Source organism: Cryptotermes secundus, unplaced genomic scaffold, assembly GCF_002891405.2.
Source record: "Cryptotermes secundus unplaced genomic scaffold, Csec_1.0 scaffold472, whole genome shotgun sequence".
NCBI classification, from domain to species: domain Eukaryota; kingdom Metazoa; phylum Arthropoda; class Insecta; order Blattodea; family Kalotermitidae; genus Cryptotermes; species Cryptotermes secundus.
Genome location: NW_019721011.1, coordinates 102,510 through 120,792, shown reverse-complemented (window position 1 = coordinate 120,792; position 18,283 = coordinate 102,510). Strand labels below are relative to the sequence as shown.

The window sequence follows — 18,283 nt, the reverse complement described above, 5'->3', positions numbered from 1 at the left end:
TGTTCCCAAATGTAATTATCACTTGTTTTCATGGCAATTGAAATTGCAAATGTAATCTGGTTAATGAAACTTAGATTCCAATTACCGGTATATCTATGTGGGTTTAAGAATCAACTTCTTTCCTAACCGTGGTCCTTGAGTCTCATATCAGTATGAACTGTAGATACTATTTGATCCGTGGGTGATAGGCCACGCACGGATCAATATCAATGGATCGCTATGGATACCGTGAACGTATGACGTAGATGTTCAAGTGGATAATGTGTGCAGTTGTCATTGAAAGGAAAGGTGGTAACGAATCAGGCTTAGACCTTCTTACAGTGGCTCGAGTGTTCTTGTTTACAATTGCCATAGGAACTGTTGTTCGCGCTTGTGGATATATATGACGTACACATTTCTTTCGTTTTTGTGTGCAGTTGTCATATAAAACTTGTAGTGTTGTGCATCAGAGTGCAAAATGGAATTTCCTTTCAATGTAAATAATATTCTATCACAGAAAATATCCAAAGTCGGAAACAGTCTTATACCAGAAGGATATTATGGTGATCGCCGTAGTGCGTGGTAGGTTTGAGTTACAGTATTCTGGCACTGTAATTGCGGATGATGAAACCAAGAAGTGTTTGTAATAAGGCAACCTGTGAACATGAAAGTAGCGTTTTAATTGCTGCTCTGATAATTACTAATCACTTTTCCCGTACCATTCTGTGACCTTATGTGTAACAGAACTTCAATAGCCCCATGAATCGTCATGCTGATTCATTTGGTTCCTCCGTATCATACACTAAACCGAATATCAGAATGTTGTCAGAATGTTCTCGGAATGATCTGTCTTACTACTTTCTTACCAATTGGGCTGAGGGGGTTCGAAATCTGATCCAAAACGCCATGTAATGTATTGGAAAAGAGTTATTAATTTGAACGTTATTATTATATCAGGCATTTATTTCTTTAAAATACTTGGAGGAAAACAACATGGAACTGGTGTAAGTCTTTTTTAAATATGTATGTGTCAAAGTTGTCCCTTTGCTTAGCTAATTAAGCACTACGCCATGAAGGTGTATGGGGGAATGGATGTGTAGGTCTGTATTTGCTTGACCTCGGCACTGGTTGGAGTTGAGTGGTCAGCTTCATGCCCCTGCTGCTTTACCCCGCGGAAAGAGCCCCTGGTACCGATTGGATAGGAGGCTGGGTGGGCCCCAGGACCAGTCTGGACTACGTGAAGAAGAGTATATATCTATATAAATATATACACATATACACGTGTGTTACTTTCTTGGATTCATACTGCTATAAAGTTATCTACAGAAATAATTTGAATGGTAAATTACAGCTGTGTTAAAAGATAAAGTTTGTACCCCACCACTGGCCAAAACAGTCTATTAAAACCACATTCTTCTCAGCCATGAAACAAACAGTAAAACCAGAAATAAAGTTTTCAGAAAATATGGTAATTATATATATGTGTTACTTTCATAATTACCTCATTCACAAAAACTTTGTTTCTGGTTGTGAAGAATGTGGCTTTAATAGACTTTTGTCCAGTGGTGGGGTATAAACTTGAACACAGCTGTAATGTACCATTTGAATTAATTATGTAGATAACATTATTGCAGTGTGAGTCTGAAATCGTTTCTGTCCATTACACATATAGCTTGTTTTACATACCTGTATCTTCTTTGTTAATAGTGGTCACTTCAAAAAGGTTTCTCTGATAAAATTCTGTGCATATTTTCAGTTAAGCGCATAACCCCCCCCCCCTCCCACCCAAATACTGGATAAATTAATGAAGTTCCTCATTGTGAATTACTTTTCATTTTCTTGTCAGTGAAATTCCATTATAGTTGCTGTCAGTATACTGATGTTCTGTGTCCCAAAATTATCAATAGAATGATCAGTATGAATCAGTTCTACCTACCACTTATCATGTGTTCTCTTCATTGGAGGGATAGTTCTTGAGCCACAAGTCATCCACCATCAAGTTTCTCACAAAATATTTAGTAGACCAAACAAATATAACATGAAGTAAAATAACTGAACCTTGTCACCAAAGTTGGATTTATTATAACAATACGTATGTGCAAATTTAAGAGAAAATATAGGTTTAACACTGTTAGTGTGAGCCGGGATAGTGCAGTCCATATAGTGACTGGCTACCGGCTGGATGACAGAGGAGTCGGAGTTCGAGTCCCGGTGGGGTCAGCAATTTTCACTTTTCCATGTTGTCCAGACCAATTCTGGGGCTCACCCAGCCTCCTATCCAATGGATACCGGGGGCTCTTTCCTTGGGCATAAAGCGGCCTGGGCGTGAAGCTGACCACTCACCTCCAGCTAATCCTGAGGTCAAGAAAATTTGAATCTATACATCCACTCCTCCATACACCATCATGGCATAGTGCTTAGTTGGTTAAGCACAGGGACAGCTTTACTTTTTTTTTTTAAGTTGTTATTACAACAATAAATGTCTGTCACTGTACAACATAACTATGTCAAATCATAGAGTGAGGGAATGAGTCAATGTACCATGTCATGTATTATAAAAATATGCCATAAAGTTATTCATTTCCCAAAGCAGGAAGGCATAGATAAAGTTTCTTGCTTTCCAGCCTTTAACACTAGATATGAGTGAGTGGTCAACCTCTTCTGTGGGGAAATATGCCCTAAATCTGTTCAGATAAGAGATTGTTTTGGACATGGTAGCAATATTTTCACACAACTACAATCAGGACTGGAACTGTCTCCATCTGTCACACAGTCTGTGAGCTGTCAGGTTTAATGCGCCTGTTTGTACAAGTGTGTGTGTTTAACATTACTAGCCAATATTTTTATTTCCAGGGATTATGCCTCAAAGATATCTGATATTTTGGATGCAATGGGAAAATCCTCTGCAGTAGCTCAGGGGCTAAAAAATGCGATCACAAGTGGTGAACGTTTGAGAAACTCAGAACACACTGTTTATCTGCTTATTGATCCTGAGGGCAAAAGGTAATATGTTAATTTGTCGTATGTGAAATTTATGATTAGAAAACCTGCACTGAAACACATGTATGCACTTGAGCTTGAAATCTTGTTCTTAGTTGTACAGGAGATGTTCTTATTTGATGACTGACTAGTGTAATTTGTTGTGATCCACATTTTGTTACTGGAGTACATGTTTTTATTCATCTTCAGATATATGCTTCATTATTGATCCTGTAATTGAAAATGTTTCCCCGTTTCAGTGGCCAAGGTAGTGTAGTGGGCCTCCTAAAAGTAGGGAGGAAGAAATTATATGTATTTGATGCATCTGGTGCACACCATGAGATGCAGCCACTTTGTGTTTTGGACTTCTATGTTCATGAGTCTAAGCAGAGAATGGGTTGTGGAAAAGCTTTATATGAGCACATGCTGAGGGTAAGTGTCTCTGCACATAGTTCCATGTCTATTGTTAACCCATTCATATCCTCTTCATTTAAGATACCCTGCCATGGGAAGAGTGACCGTAATTGCTACAAATATTTTTTGTTTTTGTGACTATTAAGAAATACTTTCTTTCATCTCAGGGTGTCAGTTGCAGTTTCTGCAATTTACTAAACATATACACCATGGAGAAAAATGTTTGAAGAAACTGCACTGAGTGAAGACAATAGGGCTTCATTTCCAGTCTCTTCCACAACACCCTCCACACAGTCATAGTCAACATCTCCAAATCACGACTCCCATGGCGCACAGATTTCTTCGGACTGCAAAAGAAACACTGTCTCACTCATTCCACACTTTCTTCTGACACATTGCGGATATCCTGCACTTTTCCCTTTACAAAGGCACCCTGTTGTCTGAAACTGCTGATACCAACACCTGATGCTGTTGGCAGATGGAGGATCATTCTGAAATTGTCACCAGAAGGCCCACTGAACAGAAACAACTGATTCATGCTTTGCAAACTGCAGGATCCAAAATGCTTTCTGCTTAGGAGTTGCCATTTCCTCTTTGTAACCTCATGAACTGAGAGAGTGGGACTGCACATACAATGAAAACTCGAATACCTGCTGCCTTGTTCCATGTGAGAAACATACTTCTTTGTGCAATTCCAGAGCTGTTATGGCTGCTTGAAACTGCTCCCATCATTTTGGTACATGCTGTATTTTCATAATATAACCCACAGATGAGAGCAGACCACTTCAGGCAGTCCTTAGTTTTGTGTGTTTAGTGATGCTTATAGGAATCATGGCCTTATGATGACAGCATATAGGTATGCTTATGGATGTGAATAAGTTAATAACTTTTAGTGATGGAATGTGAAATGATTGCCTGAACATCACAGTGTAGTGGTTAGTACTCCTGCTTTGTATTCATGAGTCACGCAGATAAAATCTTAAAGAGATGAATTGCTTAGATGGAAGTTCTTAAAATGAGTCACAACTGAAGATCTAATGCCATGTAGTTCATTGAAAGTCAACCAACGTTTTGGAGGAACATATCATCTCCATCTTCAGGGACAAAGAATAAGCCTAGCAAGAAACAAACTGTTAGCAAGCAGAGCTCTGCTTGCCACCTGCTTTTGTGCTGGTTTCATGCTAGGCTTATTCTTTGCCTCTGAAGATAGAAGCGATATGTTTCTCCAAAACCACTGCTGTGAGAGCCTGAATTCATAGCCACACTATTTCTCATTTGATGCCATATAACTTTGCCCATGACACATCATTAAATGAAACAAGAACCAAAAAGACATTTTAAGTGTCTTACATTTATCTCAAGGAAAATGAGGTGGGCAGGTTATGTAGCATGAAGGGGGGAGACAAGGAATGCATGTAAGATATTGGTGGGGAAGCCAGAAGGAAAGAGACCACTGGGAAGACCAAGACGTAGGTGGGTGGACAATATTAAAATGGATCCTAGAGAGGTAGGATGGGATGGATTGGATTGATCTGGCTCAGGATAGGGATCAGTGGAAGGCTCTTGTGAACATGCTAATGAACCTTTGGGTTCCATAAAATGCTGGGAAATTCTTGAGTAGCTGCAGAATTGGTGAACTGTTGGCTGTTAAGGAAAGCTGCTGTTTTGGTTTTGTTTACCTGTTTGTTATTTGTACAAGTCTGGATATTTTTATGTATTTTTTCTTATATCAAGGAAAACTCTGACTTCCATTGCTCAACTTGTATTGTTAGGTTATTGAATGGAAGAAGAGTGTCTAGGGTGGAGATTCTCAGGTAAGTGAGATGACACATGTATACAGAATTTTATTTGCAAATTTCTAGGGAGACATGGGAAGATATGGTACTAAAATATTAGGAGGTTCTTAAGAAAGTGGATTGTGAAATGAGAGGTAGATGGAACAGGTTCACATCATAGTTTTTAAAAAATTGTACTTAAGATCCTGTTTCATAGTTTCTTTAGATATTCCAAGTATGCCTCTCTTAAAATTATGTAAATTTTTTGATGTCATCTTCAGAATTGTGTCCACATTAATGTACCTTGTAACATATTTGGTTAGAGTTAAATGATGAGCTTACAGGTCATATCTAGCTGTTCTGATTATGTGCCACAGGTAATATTTGCAGTATAATTGTCAGAGGAATGAGTGATACAAGACATGCAGTTGCCAGAGGAAATCAGTTTTATTCTTAGCATATTGTTGTTTGTATGATTCAGTGAATATACAGCAGGAAGGACAGATGCATGCAGTGACATGTGCTGAAGAATATAGTACATCAGGGTTGTGTATTGACTGAAACTTCCTTGTAGTATGTAAACAGAAGTATATGAATTTCTTTGCAGGAAGAAAAAACATCACCCCAGTACTTGGCCATTGATCGACCATCAGAAAAGTTTCTTGGTTTTCTGTACAAACATTATGGGCTAGAAAATATATTACCACAGGCAAACAATTTTGTTGTTTTTGAAGGATTCTTCATTGAAAACCCAGGTTGGTGTAAGTCTTCTAATGCTGTTGCACATGACCAGCATCAGTTGATTACTGGTAAAATGAATATTAAGAACATTATTATGTGATACACCAGCATGTAGTTTTTCACATTAATGGACTCTGTAGGCACACTTAAGGCAACTGTATACTGAATACAAATTTGTATTCTTCAGCTCTTCATGTTTTAATAGATATCCTGTTTCTGTACTCCCATAACTGTTGAGCTTTACACAACATGTAACCACTATGTCTTCAGCACCCTATTTCACGTTCTTCTTTTGGTTCAGAGTGGATTAATAATTTCAGCTGTTCAGTCGGCGCATAAGGCTGACCACTTTACCGCCATCTATGAGCCGATTGTCTAGAGAAAATGTGGGAGCCTTAACGTCTCGCAATCCTATGGGCCTTCATGATCATTTACAAGGATAGTTTTACCTTATTTACCTTTATCATATTCTTGCATTCTTTTTATATGTTCATATCACCACCACATCTTATTTTGGATTGCCTGTGTAATAAAATTTACAATGAACTTTAAATTGGAGATTTTTTCATTGAAATTCGTTAGAATATTACAACACATGAGATAAGCTGCTTGCACAGTGTTCTGTTTTATTTCCTGGTTTTTTCCATAACCATTTATTTTGCTTCCAAATTCCTCTGGTCAGTTGCAAACATCTCCAATAATTAATATCTTCTGGCTTCAACTGAACTCCTTTCTGGTTCAGTATATATGGTATCCTAGGGAAACTGCATTATCTCGCCAATAATAAGAGTAAGGTAATGGTTGGCCGCACCATAGCTCAAGCAGTTAGTGTCTGGCTTCCCACTGCGGAGGCCCGGGTTCGATTGTGGGTCTGGTCAAGTGGGATTTGTGGTGACAGAGTGGTGCTGGGGCTGGTTTTCTCCGCGTACTTCGGTTTCCCTTGCCAATCTTCATTTTACCAACTTCTCCATCATCATAATCGCCCGGGGCAGGCTATAATAGGCCAATCAGTGGCCGCCGTGCCAAGTGGACCCAGTTGGACTCCATCCCCCACTAAGCGAATTAAAAAAAAAATGCAGGTAATTGTCAGTTCTAGAACCTTAAAATTGAAGTATTTTTTCTGAGATGTTACTGTGTCACAAAAGAATCACATTTTTCAAAGTCAAGGTTCTTCTATGGCAAACATCAGCATCTGATTTGAACAGTTTATCTTTTATTGTATAAGACTTGAAGCTTTCAGGTTGAATAAATGTGCTGAAATGTTCTTTGGTGATCAGCCATATTGCTATTGTGTTAAGAAACAACGTTTTTGAGATCTCCATCTCCATCGTGAGGGTCAATTTGGTAAATGACCATTTGTCTTTGATGTGTATACCAATCTGTCAAATCTTGTTGGCATACTGTGCAGCAGCAAGGCGAAATGAAATTATACAGTCATCCATCTAACTTTACCTGTCACCATGTTTTCTGGCATCCCTGTTGTCCTTTATTTTCTCTTATTTGTAGCATGTTGTTCCCTGTGTTCATATTCTTGGGGTTTTCCTGATCTGTGTGAATTGAGGTGCCCTCATAATCTGGTGCTGGGAATCCATGCTTTGCTAAGTTTAAACCCTGCCTCTCTCTTGATATTATCCAGATGTAATTTTATTCTTTTGCCTCTTTGACTCCTTTGATTCATTCTGAGTTGCTGTGGTTTTGGTGGGGAGAAACCCATTAGCTACATGTGGTCAACTAGGTTTCTCAGAGTGGCCTGCTGCCTGCTAATTGCATGATTGAAAAATTAAAAATATTAAGATACTGAACAGTTAAGAAGCTTTGTGAATCAGCTCATTGTCATACTTCTGTCTTTGAAGATGATAATTTAGATCATAAGTATGCATCATCATATTTTATATAATTAATAATTATTCTTGTTAATTGAAAACATAAAAACATATTGTATTACCACTGGCTTTTGAGTCTTCTAAATTGGCTTGTTCTATGCAATGCTGGTTGCTAACCACTGTATTAGAGAGTGTTAATTATGTGTTATTTGCACAGTGTGCATAAACAACATACAAGGGAAGGCCTGTCTGTCTCTTTCTGTTGATAATCGCTGAATGGATTTTGATGAAATTTGTTAGTAATATTATACCTTTGGTGGCTGCGTTTAACTCACACCTTTAAATTCCCATGGCAGATGCACAGATTTGTGAGGTGTGAATGACACTAGTGTCACTTTTGAAATAAGGTAACCATACTAATAGTAGTAGGCAACAGTGAGGATAGTAAAGGTAAAATCATCCTAATGCTTAATTTAGTACATGCTGTGAACATGTATGGGGAAGTAGAAGTATAGCTCTGTATTCACAGCCATGGCAGCAGGTAGATATGAGTGGAAATCTTCTTGCCCTGTCTTGCTTTGCCCCTAGGTAAAGAGCCTCCAATGTGTACTCTGTTGCTGGTTTGCAGGTGCAAAGAGAAGAATCTCAGCCTCTACTGGAAATTGAACCCGGGTCATCCAGCCCATAGCCTGGTCCTTATACTCATACTGATTGAACTGTCCCAGCTCTATTTAGTGGGGATAGTAACCATCGTAAACAATTCTAGAAGTTTGAGTGTTGTGCATAACTCCAGTGCTCCCAAATTTACAGGCAATTTCTGTTACTACAGCCACACACACAGTGTATGTAAGAGGAAACAAACCAAGAACTTTCAGTACTTAAAGTCTCCCTGTGTATAAAAAACCTAGTTAGGATAGGTAAGTTGGTATTGTGACAGGTTACAGTTTGGACAGTCAAGCAATTGGAGGAGCAAGAGAATTTTCTCTGCTCCAAAATGTTCAGACTGGCTCTGTGGCCCACCCAACCTCCTGTGGGATGGGTACCAGGGGTTATTTCACTGGGAGTAAAGTGACAGGGCCATGAAACTGACCACTAACCTCCACCTGGTGCCATTGCTAAGAATGCATGAAGCTATACTTTCATACCCCCATACATCTTTATGACATCCCCCATTTCAGATAGGTATTACTGTAAAGAAGAACATTGCAATTGCATGTCATGGTGCTTAATTAATTAAGCACAGGGACGGCTTTAGCCTTTTATGTGTGCATAACTCCATTGCAGAGCTTTTTGTGGGAAGAACATATTATTGTGTATATTGCTTGTATCAGGTTAGCTGGATTATGTCATGGAAAGAATATATGCAAAGTGAATGGAGGGTTATTGAAACAATCTATTCAGAACTAAGATAGAATGCATATGGAAACTGCCATCTGGTACAAAGTTCACTTTTCCTGTCTTGTTCCCACTAATGTAACAGACACTTTTAATACATTATTTAATGATGTGTTACCAGATGAGGTGAATAATAGCCATCCCTTCCTCAATTCGAGATTGTTGAACACCTTGAATGAAGGATCTCAGAGTAAATCTTCTGCAGTAAGGTAAGAGAATGTCACACATGCATCTTCTCTAGTAGTTTTCAGACATCAAGATGTAGTGGATAGCACTCGTGCTGTGTGTTCAGGATATCTGTGGTTTTAATCTGCAAAATTCATTACAGGGAATTATATTTAAGTTGAATGCATATAAAGTGCTCCAGAAAGACCCTCTATCATGGTGTTAATTGGATACACAATTTTTCATCTTTCTGAGGATCCACTTACACATATGAGAAAATATATCAACATATTAGTAACTAGACATGGAGTCTGGATTGATTATTGAATTTACTGAATGCTTTTGCCTTGCAGCTACAAATAACTATAAGGCTGTCACTGAGCTACACATTTTACAAATCACCATAACACACACTAAGTTATCTCAGTTTGTTCTGGCTTCACTGGTCATTGCTTGGTAGTGGCTGCTAACAATGGGGGGTTCCTTTGCTTCCATACTCATGGCAAACAACTGTGACTGCTGACTCGCAACTAAGTAACTTGTCCCCATGGTCCTCATTGTATAGCCTCAGCATCTCTCACAACGAAAACACAACTTCACCTGGTTCTTCTATTGTTGCCTATGTATCCCTTGCTGTAGAAGCATTGAACTGTTGCCTAGCAGTGGCCACCTCTTTTGGCTCTGCTATTCCGCCTTTCAGTCATCATGTCACAGTGAATTATTGATATATTTTCAATTGTAGGTACTTCAAGAACAGAACTGAAGTGATGTAAGTTATTTTTTATATTAAGTAATTTTGGCATTGCTTTAGACAAAGTCATGTCTCCATTGATCACACGTGCATGATGGCACTACTTATATAGTTGGGACAGTACTGTGCTCTTACTGCCTAGTGCAAGGATCACAGATACAGCAAACTACTTTTCCAGTATGTTTGTTTCTTAGTTTATTTAACAGAGTGAGTATTTGTTCATGGCACATGTCTACTGTTATGGCATAATTGTTATACCACTCCCTTCATTCTGGATTTCCTGGGTTCAAATTTCAGCCTGGAGAGGGGCTATTCTGACTGCCACTGCTGCTTCCTCCACTCCAAAATATGCTATCATTGTTACCTGTTCTGCATACTACTCATAGTATATAGCAGTATGTAAATGACAGGTCAAGCATATCCCAAAGTACATACAAGTAAGATCATGAAATTGGCCTCTTCCACCAAGAGGTTTTGTTCACCTTTATTGTTTCAGTAAGTTATAGGTGTTGTCTTTGTTCTACCATGGTCGTCTATGACATGCATAGTATACTGATATTTATAAAAGCTATCAGTAAATACAGTAGTTAGAATTTTGCTTCATTTTTGTGAAATATCTGCTGGTGATAAAGGCGTTATCTGTGAAAATGTTTCATGATGCGAATAGCTTAAAAGATCTGTGAAATAAACCAAGAAAGAAACTGCTGTTCATCAACACTGTCGACATCAAAGTTTAAATCTGTATATACTTATACAGTGTTGCAACTCCTCCCCGCGACTGCATCCGTTCTGCGGTGGTATGACTCACGGCAAATTGCAGCCGCGGCGCGCACTTGATTGTACGCACTGTATATTATTTATGAATATACATGTCTGTTATCTGACTATGTGTATGCCATGTCATTCTTATGCCTTAGTAATTTTCACGTAGTTATAGAAGTGGCCCGTTCTAGAAGACCGAAATTAACAGCCGTGGGGATTTGTTGTACTGACCACGCAACACCCTCTGTGTGCTAAAGTTGCCACCAACTTCGCTGACAAATGGAAGTTGTTCAGTCGGCATAGTTCGCTTGCAGACTAAAGCCATGGAGTTTGTTTTGTTTTTGTAGAAGTGGCAGCTCTGTATTGAAAACTGCCATCTGAAGGATAAAGGTCTAAGTAACTGATTGTTTTAAAGAGAGGAATTAGAAAGTGGTATGAAAGAGTAAAGGAAAGGAAGAAAAAGGGTGAAGGATGAAGGTGTGAAAGAAATGATTCGCTGTTGAATTTAAACAGGGTTTTCTGCTATTGGTATTGAATCTATCCCTTCATTGTGTTTTTCACAGAACTGGCAAGACTGAAGAGCGGTATAATGGCTTGCAGCAGTTGTATGGGCGCTACGCAGCCCACAGACCACCTTCCACAATAGGGAAGGTTAGTGTCAGCCTGACATGATAACTACCAAAGACAACAATCGGAAGGCCCAATAGTTTACTTCTTATCACAAATCTGATCTCAGTATTATAGAATTTTATGACAGTTAAAATAATGGTAGAATATTGTTATCGAACAAAATAGTGTACACAACAAGTATTATGGGTCTCTCACATACAAGCAGCTCTGTAAAATCAGTTCTCTCTTTTTTTTCTCTTTTGTGGTGGAGGGGGAGCAAACAGGTGTATTACATGGGAAAAAAACATGATTATCAGTAGCAGTGGCATGCCATGAGAAAACGTGTAATGAATAGCATGAGGCATGGTTAAAATGCAGAAATGACAATCACCTGCAGGATGTACACTGGTTGGTGTTAGCTGCTTTATGACTGAGAAATTAGATGAAAGATATATAGCTTACATGTGGGACAGTGAATGAAATGTAAGTGCAGTAGACTCTTGTTTTATGCCAATGTAGGTTTCCTGGAGATGCTGCTGTATATCAAAGCAGTATAGAAGAAAGATGTATTGTAATATATATCAGTGAGGTGTGTTGCAGGTATACAAAAATTTAGGCTCTTTCATAAAATAATACAACAAACTATATATTTTAAACACAGGCATTATATACATGGATTTATATCACTTTTATTCTGTAATAAAATGTAAATATGTAGGCGTTACTGATGAGAGGAATATCCTGACTGTGGATCTTCAGGGTCTACTGGACATTCAAATCTCTACTGACATCATTTCCCACCCCCCAATCTTCTAATAACATACATCTTTTCTTCTGATGTTATAGATTTGCATGATCTATCAGCTATATTTTGACCCACAGTTCCACTTCTACTCTTTATGACTAGGCATAGTTTCACTTTTTTTTGTAAAGCATGAATATATAAAAAATTTTGAGGCACAGTATTGAGGTACACAATAGTCCGCTATAATGTAATGCAGATAACTGTAAAATCTTCCAGTATTTAACTTCATAAACTGACATTTTAAATAAATTTACCATTAAATGAAGAGCCACTACTACACACAATGTACTGTACAGAGAATGAGCATACACAATGTATACCCAAATGTGGTGTTGCCTTGAATACATGCCCAGTAGCGTTGCACAGGGCAGGCACCATTCTTGGTAGCAGGAATTCAGTATGGAATTTTCCAGAATTTTTGGAGAAAACCACTAGAAAATTTTCAAGCTTATGGATATTAAAATTGGCGTATATCAAACCACCATAAATCAAGGGTCTACTGTATATAGATACTTTATGATAGATTCAAGGCATTAATTTCAAAATATTTTAGTTACTTTTATACAGGTGTACCAAAACTCAGTGGCAAACTTCAGGATCAGACTCCTCATACAGAGAGAAGAAAAAATGTGTATGACAGCATGGTTCCGGAAATGCATAATTACAGAGTTATCTGAACTTTTAGTAACATTAGTGCAATCCGACACTCCCAGCACTGTTCCACTGAATACGTCTGTAATGCCAGCTGGAACACTCTGGCCACGTATCAGAGGAAATGTTCAAAGTGACCTCCTGCCTGAATACAGGTCTTCGCTTGTCGTCACATTGAGTGCTGCACACGATCAAAAATGCCCGGTGTAGTGTATACTGTCTGACAGGCTGCCCCAATGCGTGCATGGAGAGTTGGTACATCAGCAACAGCAGTCGAATACACAACAGTCTTTAAGTGTCCCCACAGTTAAAAGTCTGTGGGGTTTAAGTCAGGAGAGCGTGGTGGCCAAGCAATCGGTCCACCTCTACCTATCCTGTGTACAGAATAATGTGCATTAAGGTACCTGCGGGCAGACAGACTGAAATGTGCAGCAGCACCATCATGCATGAAGTACAGCTGTCGACAGGATGCTAGTGGCATGTCTTCCAAGTAATCAGGCAATGTAGTATGCAAGAAATCTGTGTAGTTCTGTCCATTAAGCTTGCCCAGAAGAACGTAGGGTTCCAACAAACAACTGGAGTCTCACATTTTTATTCCACCAAGCAGGATGTGTCGGTGTGCACTCCGTAAATTACACACTTGGATAACTCTGTAATTATGCATTTCTGGACCCATGTTGTCATACACTTTTTTCTTCTCTCTATATGAGGAATCCTTTCCTGAAGTTTTGCCGTTGAGTTTTGATACACCCTGTATAGGTATTTTGGGTATACAGAATCTGTAAAATTTGGTGTCAAAACTTAAATCTTTGAAGAGCTTGAACTTGGCAAAAAAAAAAAAACATGCTGACCCTACACTGTCCTGTTAATAATTGGTGTTTTGAAGAGTTCTGTTGTCTAGAATATAACACTACATAGTCTTGTGAAAGTCAGTTGAGTTTTCAGGGGAATGTATTGCCTTCATCTTCAGGGTTCAAGAGTAAGCCAAACAAGACACAGAATGTGTTCCTCGTGAATGTCGGTTGACTTTGAACAGACTANATATATATATATATATATAAATAATAAATTTTAAGTTGTTCCTATCCCACACTCTGATGTGTATAGGTAACCCCAATAAAAGTAAAGCTTCATGGATTCTCAGCATTGGTACTAGGTGGATATGAGTGGTCAGCTTCATGCTGCAGATGCTTCTACTTTAGGAAAGTACCCCAATTTCCTCTCTGACTGAAGGCTTGGTATCTCGTGGCACTGGTTCATATATGGTAGGAAGGAGAAAAAATTATGACTGCTGAGAATCAAACCCTATTCTGTTATCGGGGATATAACACCATGTTGTCCATTGAAAGTCAATTGATATTTTTGATGAACATATCACCTCCATCTTCAGGGTCAAAGAATAAGCCAAGCAGGTGTCTAGAATGAAGCAGGTACTGTCCATGGTCAGTTTAAGGACTGTAGCATCCTATCTGTTTATGACAACATATATCTTGTTCCTCATGGGCACGTACACAACTGCTGTCTGCTTGACGTGTTTATCATCTCTGCACTGTTCATTATAAACACATTGGTGTGCAGGAGATCATATTCTTTTTAATGGACACTGATTAAAGAAAACCCTTTGGTTCAGTGAATTAGGATTGTAAGAGTGTCAGTATATTCCTTTGGTTAATTTCCACGAGGTAGAGAGCCTGTGATATTCAAAAGTCCTTTCTATTTATTCTCTGGTTAAAGAAATTCTTACTTTTATGGAAGAGAAGGTTAATTATTTACTGTGTTCACAAAAGTTGACCATTTGACCATACACTGAGCCAGTTCAATCCGGTTTGTACCTTCACAGTCTACTTTATATTCTTTCCTATGCCATTGTCTCTAAATATGTTTTTTTTTTGTAACATTCTATGTGCAGTTCATGTGTCTCCACTCTGAGCTACGTAGTCAACCTATCATCCTCCATGTGAAATATGAGGTTCTCACAGCAGTGACTGTGAAGGCTACCATCATCTGCAATGTCATGTCTTGGGTAGTGTGGGACATTTTCACCAGTAGCCTACCATATTATATAGCTTCTCAGCTTAGAAGACTGTAATCTTTATCTGTGTTCAGTTAACTTTTGTAATACCGAATGAGCTGTATGAAACATGAAATTTTTTATGATTTAATATCCTTTGCTGCCCTTGTAGGTTCCCTGAGCAGTTCATATTGAAACACTTGTAATTAACATTGTTCCTTTAAAGTATTAAATCACATTTTGCAGCAATGTGGAGGTATTTTATTACCACTATTTTGCTGTCATAAATAGGAGCACCCAAACAAAGTTGAACATTGTCTGCCATACATAGCATTTAGTAACTGCAATGAGCATAGTCCACAATGATTTGAAGTAGTGATACCACTGTTTCACCATATATTGTATTTAGTCTGTGTAATGTCACCATGTTGCATTACATTCATTTCCTAATATGCCATAGGTAAGCACTTTTGCACTCTTGCATTGCAGTGGCACCTTCCATTCTGCCTTTGACTTGGCACATGAACCTTCCTTGATTGCAGCCGATGATTGCACTATTCAAGAGATGTGTAAATCACCAAAATCTTCTGTCATGGAGCTGACTGCTGAAGTAAATTCAACACCTGCATCATGCCGCCTACATCACAGCACATCACCAATTAAACGTGATCTCAAATTCTCGCACTTACCTCTGTGGTAATATATGTTACTATTATGTACATGAATTTGTATATATATGTGTGTAGGTTGCACCTAAGGTTTATTGGTTTTTAAATGAGGTATTTTAACATTGGAGTAAAGCTGTACTTAATTATATTAAGGTATTTATGTTAATTTATTAATATCTTTTATTAATTTATGAAAATAAAACTTGTGGAGTATGTCAAGATTTGTTGTACTTTGGTTTTGAATTACATGTTGAGTCCCCTTCCCTTGGCTTCTCAGACGTAAGCTGGATGTTGTTCATTTGTCACTTTCATGAGAACAGTTGCACAATACAGTTCTGATCATCTTATGTGAACTGCAAATCTTGCTCACCATGATCTGTTTAAAACCTTATTACCATTGTATTATTAACATCAGGGTTTTTTCTAGTGTGCGTATTGCTATCTGTGTACAGGCCGTGTTGCATAAGGATGAAGGAATGTATATGATCCCATTTTTATGTGTATAATTACTGCTGTTGAATTAAAAGTTTGCACATATTAGTGTGCTCTGGCTGGCAGGGAGAGATTGAAGGAAAGACGAGGTGACACTGTGTTCCAATTCTGGAATTCTGTAGCACATGCAATATGGAATGTTATTAATTATTCGTTCTACAATAACAGTAGCGTTATTCAGTTTGAAGATCACAGTTGTAATGAAATTTGGACAGGAGGTGAGTTAGGGGACTGGGGACCACCACCTGTTCCTATTCACTTCCCTCCCATCCATGATTGCTTCTGAATGGAGAGCAATAGCACATACAAGAACATACTATGGGTATGTAGTAAATGGAGAAAAGGAAATATACTTAATAAACAAAGCTGTATAGGTATGCAGTATGACCATGTGGTTATAATAATAAATAATGATGTCTTGGTGTTTTTTCAGGCTTACACAATAATTAATACAACAGTACTGAGGCTGGTGAAAACATGCGTGAAAAGCAATGACTAATAATAAGTGAAATGCTTTAAGTAGAACCAAGAGAAACTGATTGATTCATGCAATAACTAAACAATACTCGGACTCCAGAGGTGAGCATTATTGAAAAATGTACAGAAAATTTAGAATATGCTACATGAGCACAAAGCACCCACCTTTTCGTCCTACAAACCAATGTCCTGACTAGCTTCTCTCATGTGGTTCTGTTTTGCTGTAGTCAATTTGAAACTATCAGTCACACACTGCAAACACAGAGGTAAAAGCTGACTGCAAAGGGAGAGAACAAAGGATAATCAAGAGCTGCAAGTCTGATGATATGCTTCCATTTTCTATTTAGTTTTGTACTTGATCATGGCTGCTAGACAGATTGGTGTCCATTTCCACTAAATACTTTCTTTATGTACAAGATTCAGTGGCCAACGTTCATTTAATTCCCTCCTGACCAGTTCAGACTGTGTCAGGATTTTACTTTTTCATTTCACAGAAAAAAAATTATTTTACCTTATGTCATACAGAGACAAATAAGTAACATTCCTTCCATTATGCAATCTTATGAAGTAAACTCTCAGACATTGAGCAGACATACTGAAGAAAAGCAGTGGCACACACAGAGAGCCTGCACAGAATAACACGCGAGCTGTGCTGAAAGCAAGAGGTAGCCACTGCAGCACATATAAGCATAGAGCAGGTATCTCTGTGATTTTTTATTTTCAATTTAAATTTAAATTTTAAATATTAAAGCTAAATTGAGAATTTAAAATTTTAAACCAATAGATGAGTCAATATTAATAAGGATTGTAAACATAATTGACAAAACCAACAAGGGGAGTTCTGGAATGTCGGGTGCTGATTGATGACAGAGCAATGAACAATTGGAAATCTGGAATTTAAATGTAATATTGAGTGCAGTGTGACAGCTACGTGAAGTAAAATACACCTGATGATGGGCGGTTGCGGCCGAAACGTAGTGTGAAAGAAAGGGGACAAGAACTACAATAAAGTGTTGCATTTATGACAGAGTTTATATTATACATACAGACAGTAAACACTTCCTGGCAATGAGTCACTGTGACATAACAGTAGTTTTCCCCTTTGCGATGCAACAGCAGTTGAGCTGTTACGTCTATGACATAACAGGTGCTTGTTGCTGGAGTGTAAAAGCAGAGCTGAGGACCGAGTTGCGACAGTAGTGTTCACAGAAGCCAGTGGTTAGCAGGGAGAGGACTGAAGCAACAAGCCATTACAACATATTGTAACGTGTTTCGATACTGATCCCACTTCTGACACCAGTTGTCATGTATCGGGCGTATATCGCGACAAATAACTTCACGATGTATTCGATGTAGCGAATTTTATTTCACATTCGCACTTACAATCACCCAAATTACAGATTTACGATTACTGCTATCTGCAGTATCACAATTAGTACACTCCAAATGCCACAATACAACTGACTAGTTGCTGGCTAACTCGGCGGTAGCTCCAGGACTCACTGGCTGACTCAGTACAACTCAAGTCGCCGACTGCTACAGTAGAACTGACTGTGAATAGCCTTCGCTGCTCCCTATGTAGCCTCGATCGGACAATACGGCCACGTAATAGGCACCCTTGTTGCTAGCCACGCTGTCCGGTTACGTCACCGCTGTTGATTCGCTTTGCATAGTTACCCGGTTACGGGGCTCGGCTATCTTCGGCTCCGCTCGGCTCTCTTCGGCTCCGCTCGTGACGTCACCGCGCATAGCTGCCAGGATGCGGGGTGATTACTCGCCTATTACG

The 18,283-nt window shown here is 38.6% G+C and overlaps 1 protein-coding gene across 1 annotated transcript in view; it reads left to right on the top strand.

The window, feature by feature from the left end:
* Nucleotides 1-214: 214 nt before the first annotated feature.
* Nucleotides 215-18,283, top strand: part of LOC111875230 (alpha-tubulin N-acetyltransferase) — a 27,647-nt gene continuing 9,578 nt past the window's right edge. Inside the window, exons 1-6 of the mRNA XM_023871287.2 lie at nt 215-561; nt 2,833-2,982; nt 3,219-3,390; nt 5,755-5,902; nt 9,228-9,315; nt 11,348-11,435. Of these exons, the coding sequence (XP_023727055.2) occupies nt 458-561; nt 2,833-2,982; nt 3,219-3,390; nt 5,755-5,902; nt 9,228-9,315; nt 11,348-11,435 (750 nt within the window). The 5' untranslated portion in view covers nt 215-457. The remainder of the gene's footprint in view (nt 562-2,832; nt 2,983-3,218; nt 3,391-5,754; nt 5,903-9,227; nt 9,316-11,347; nt 11,436-18,283) is intronic.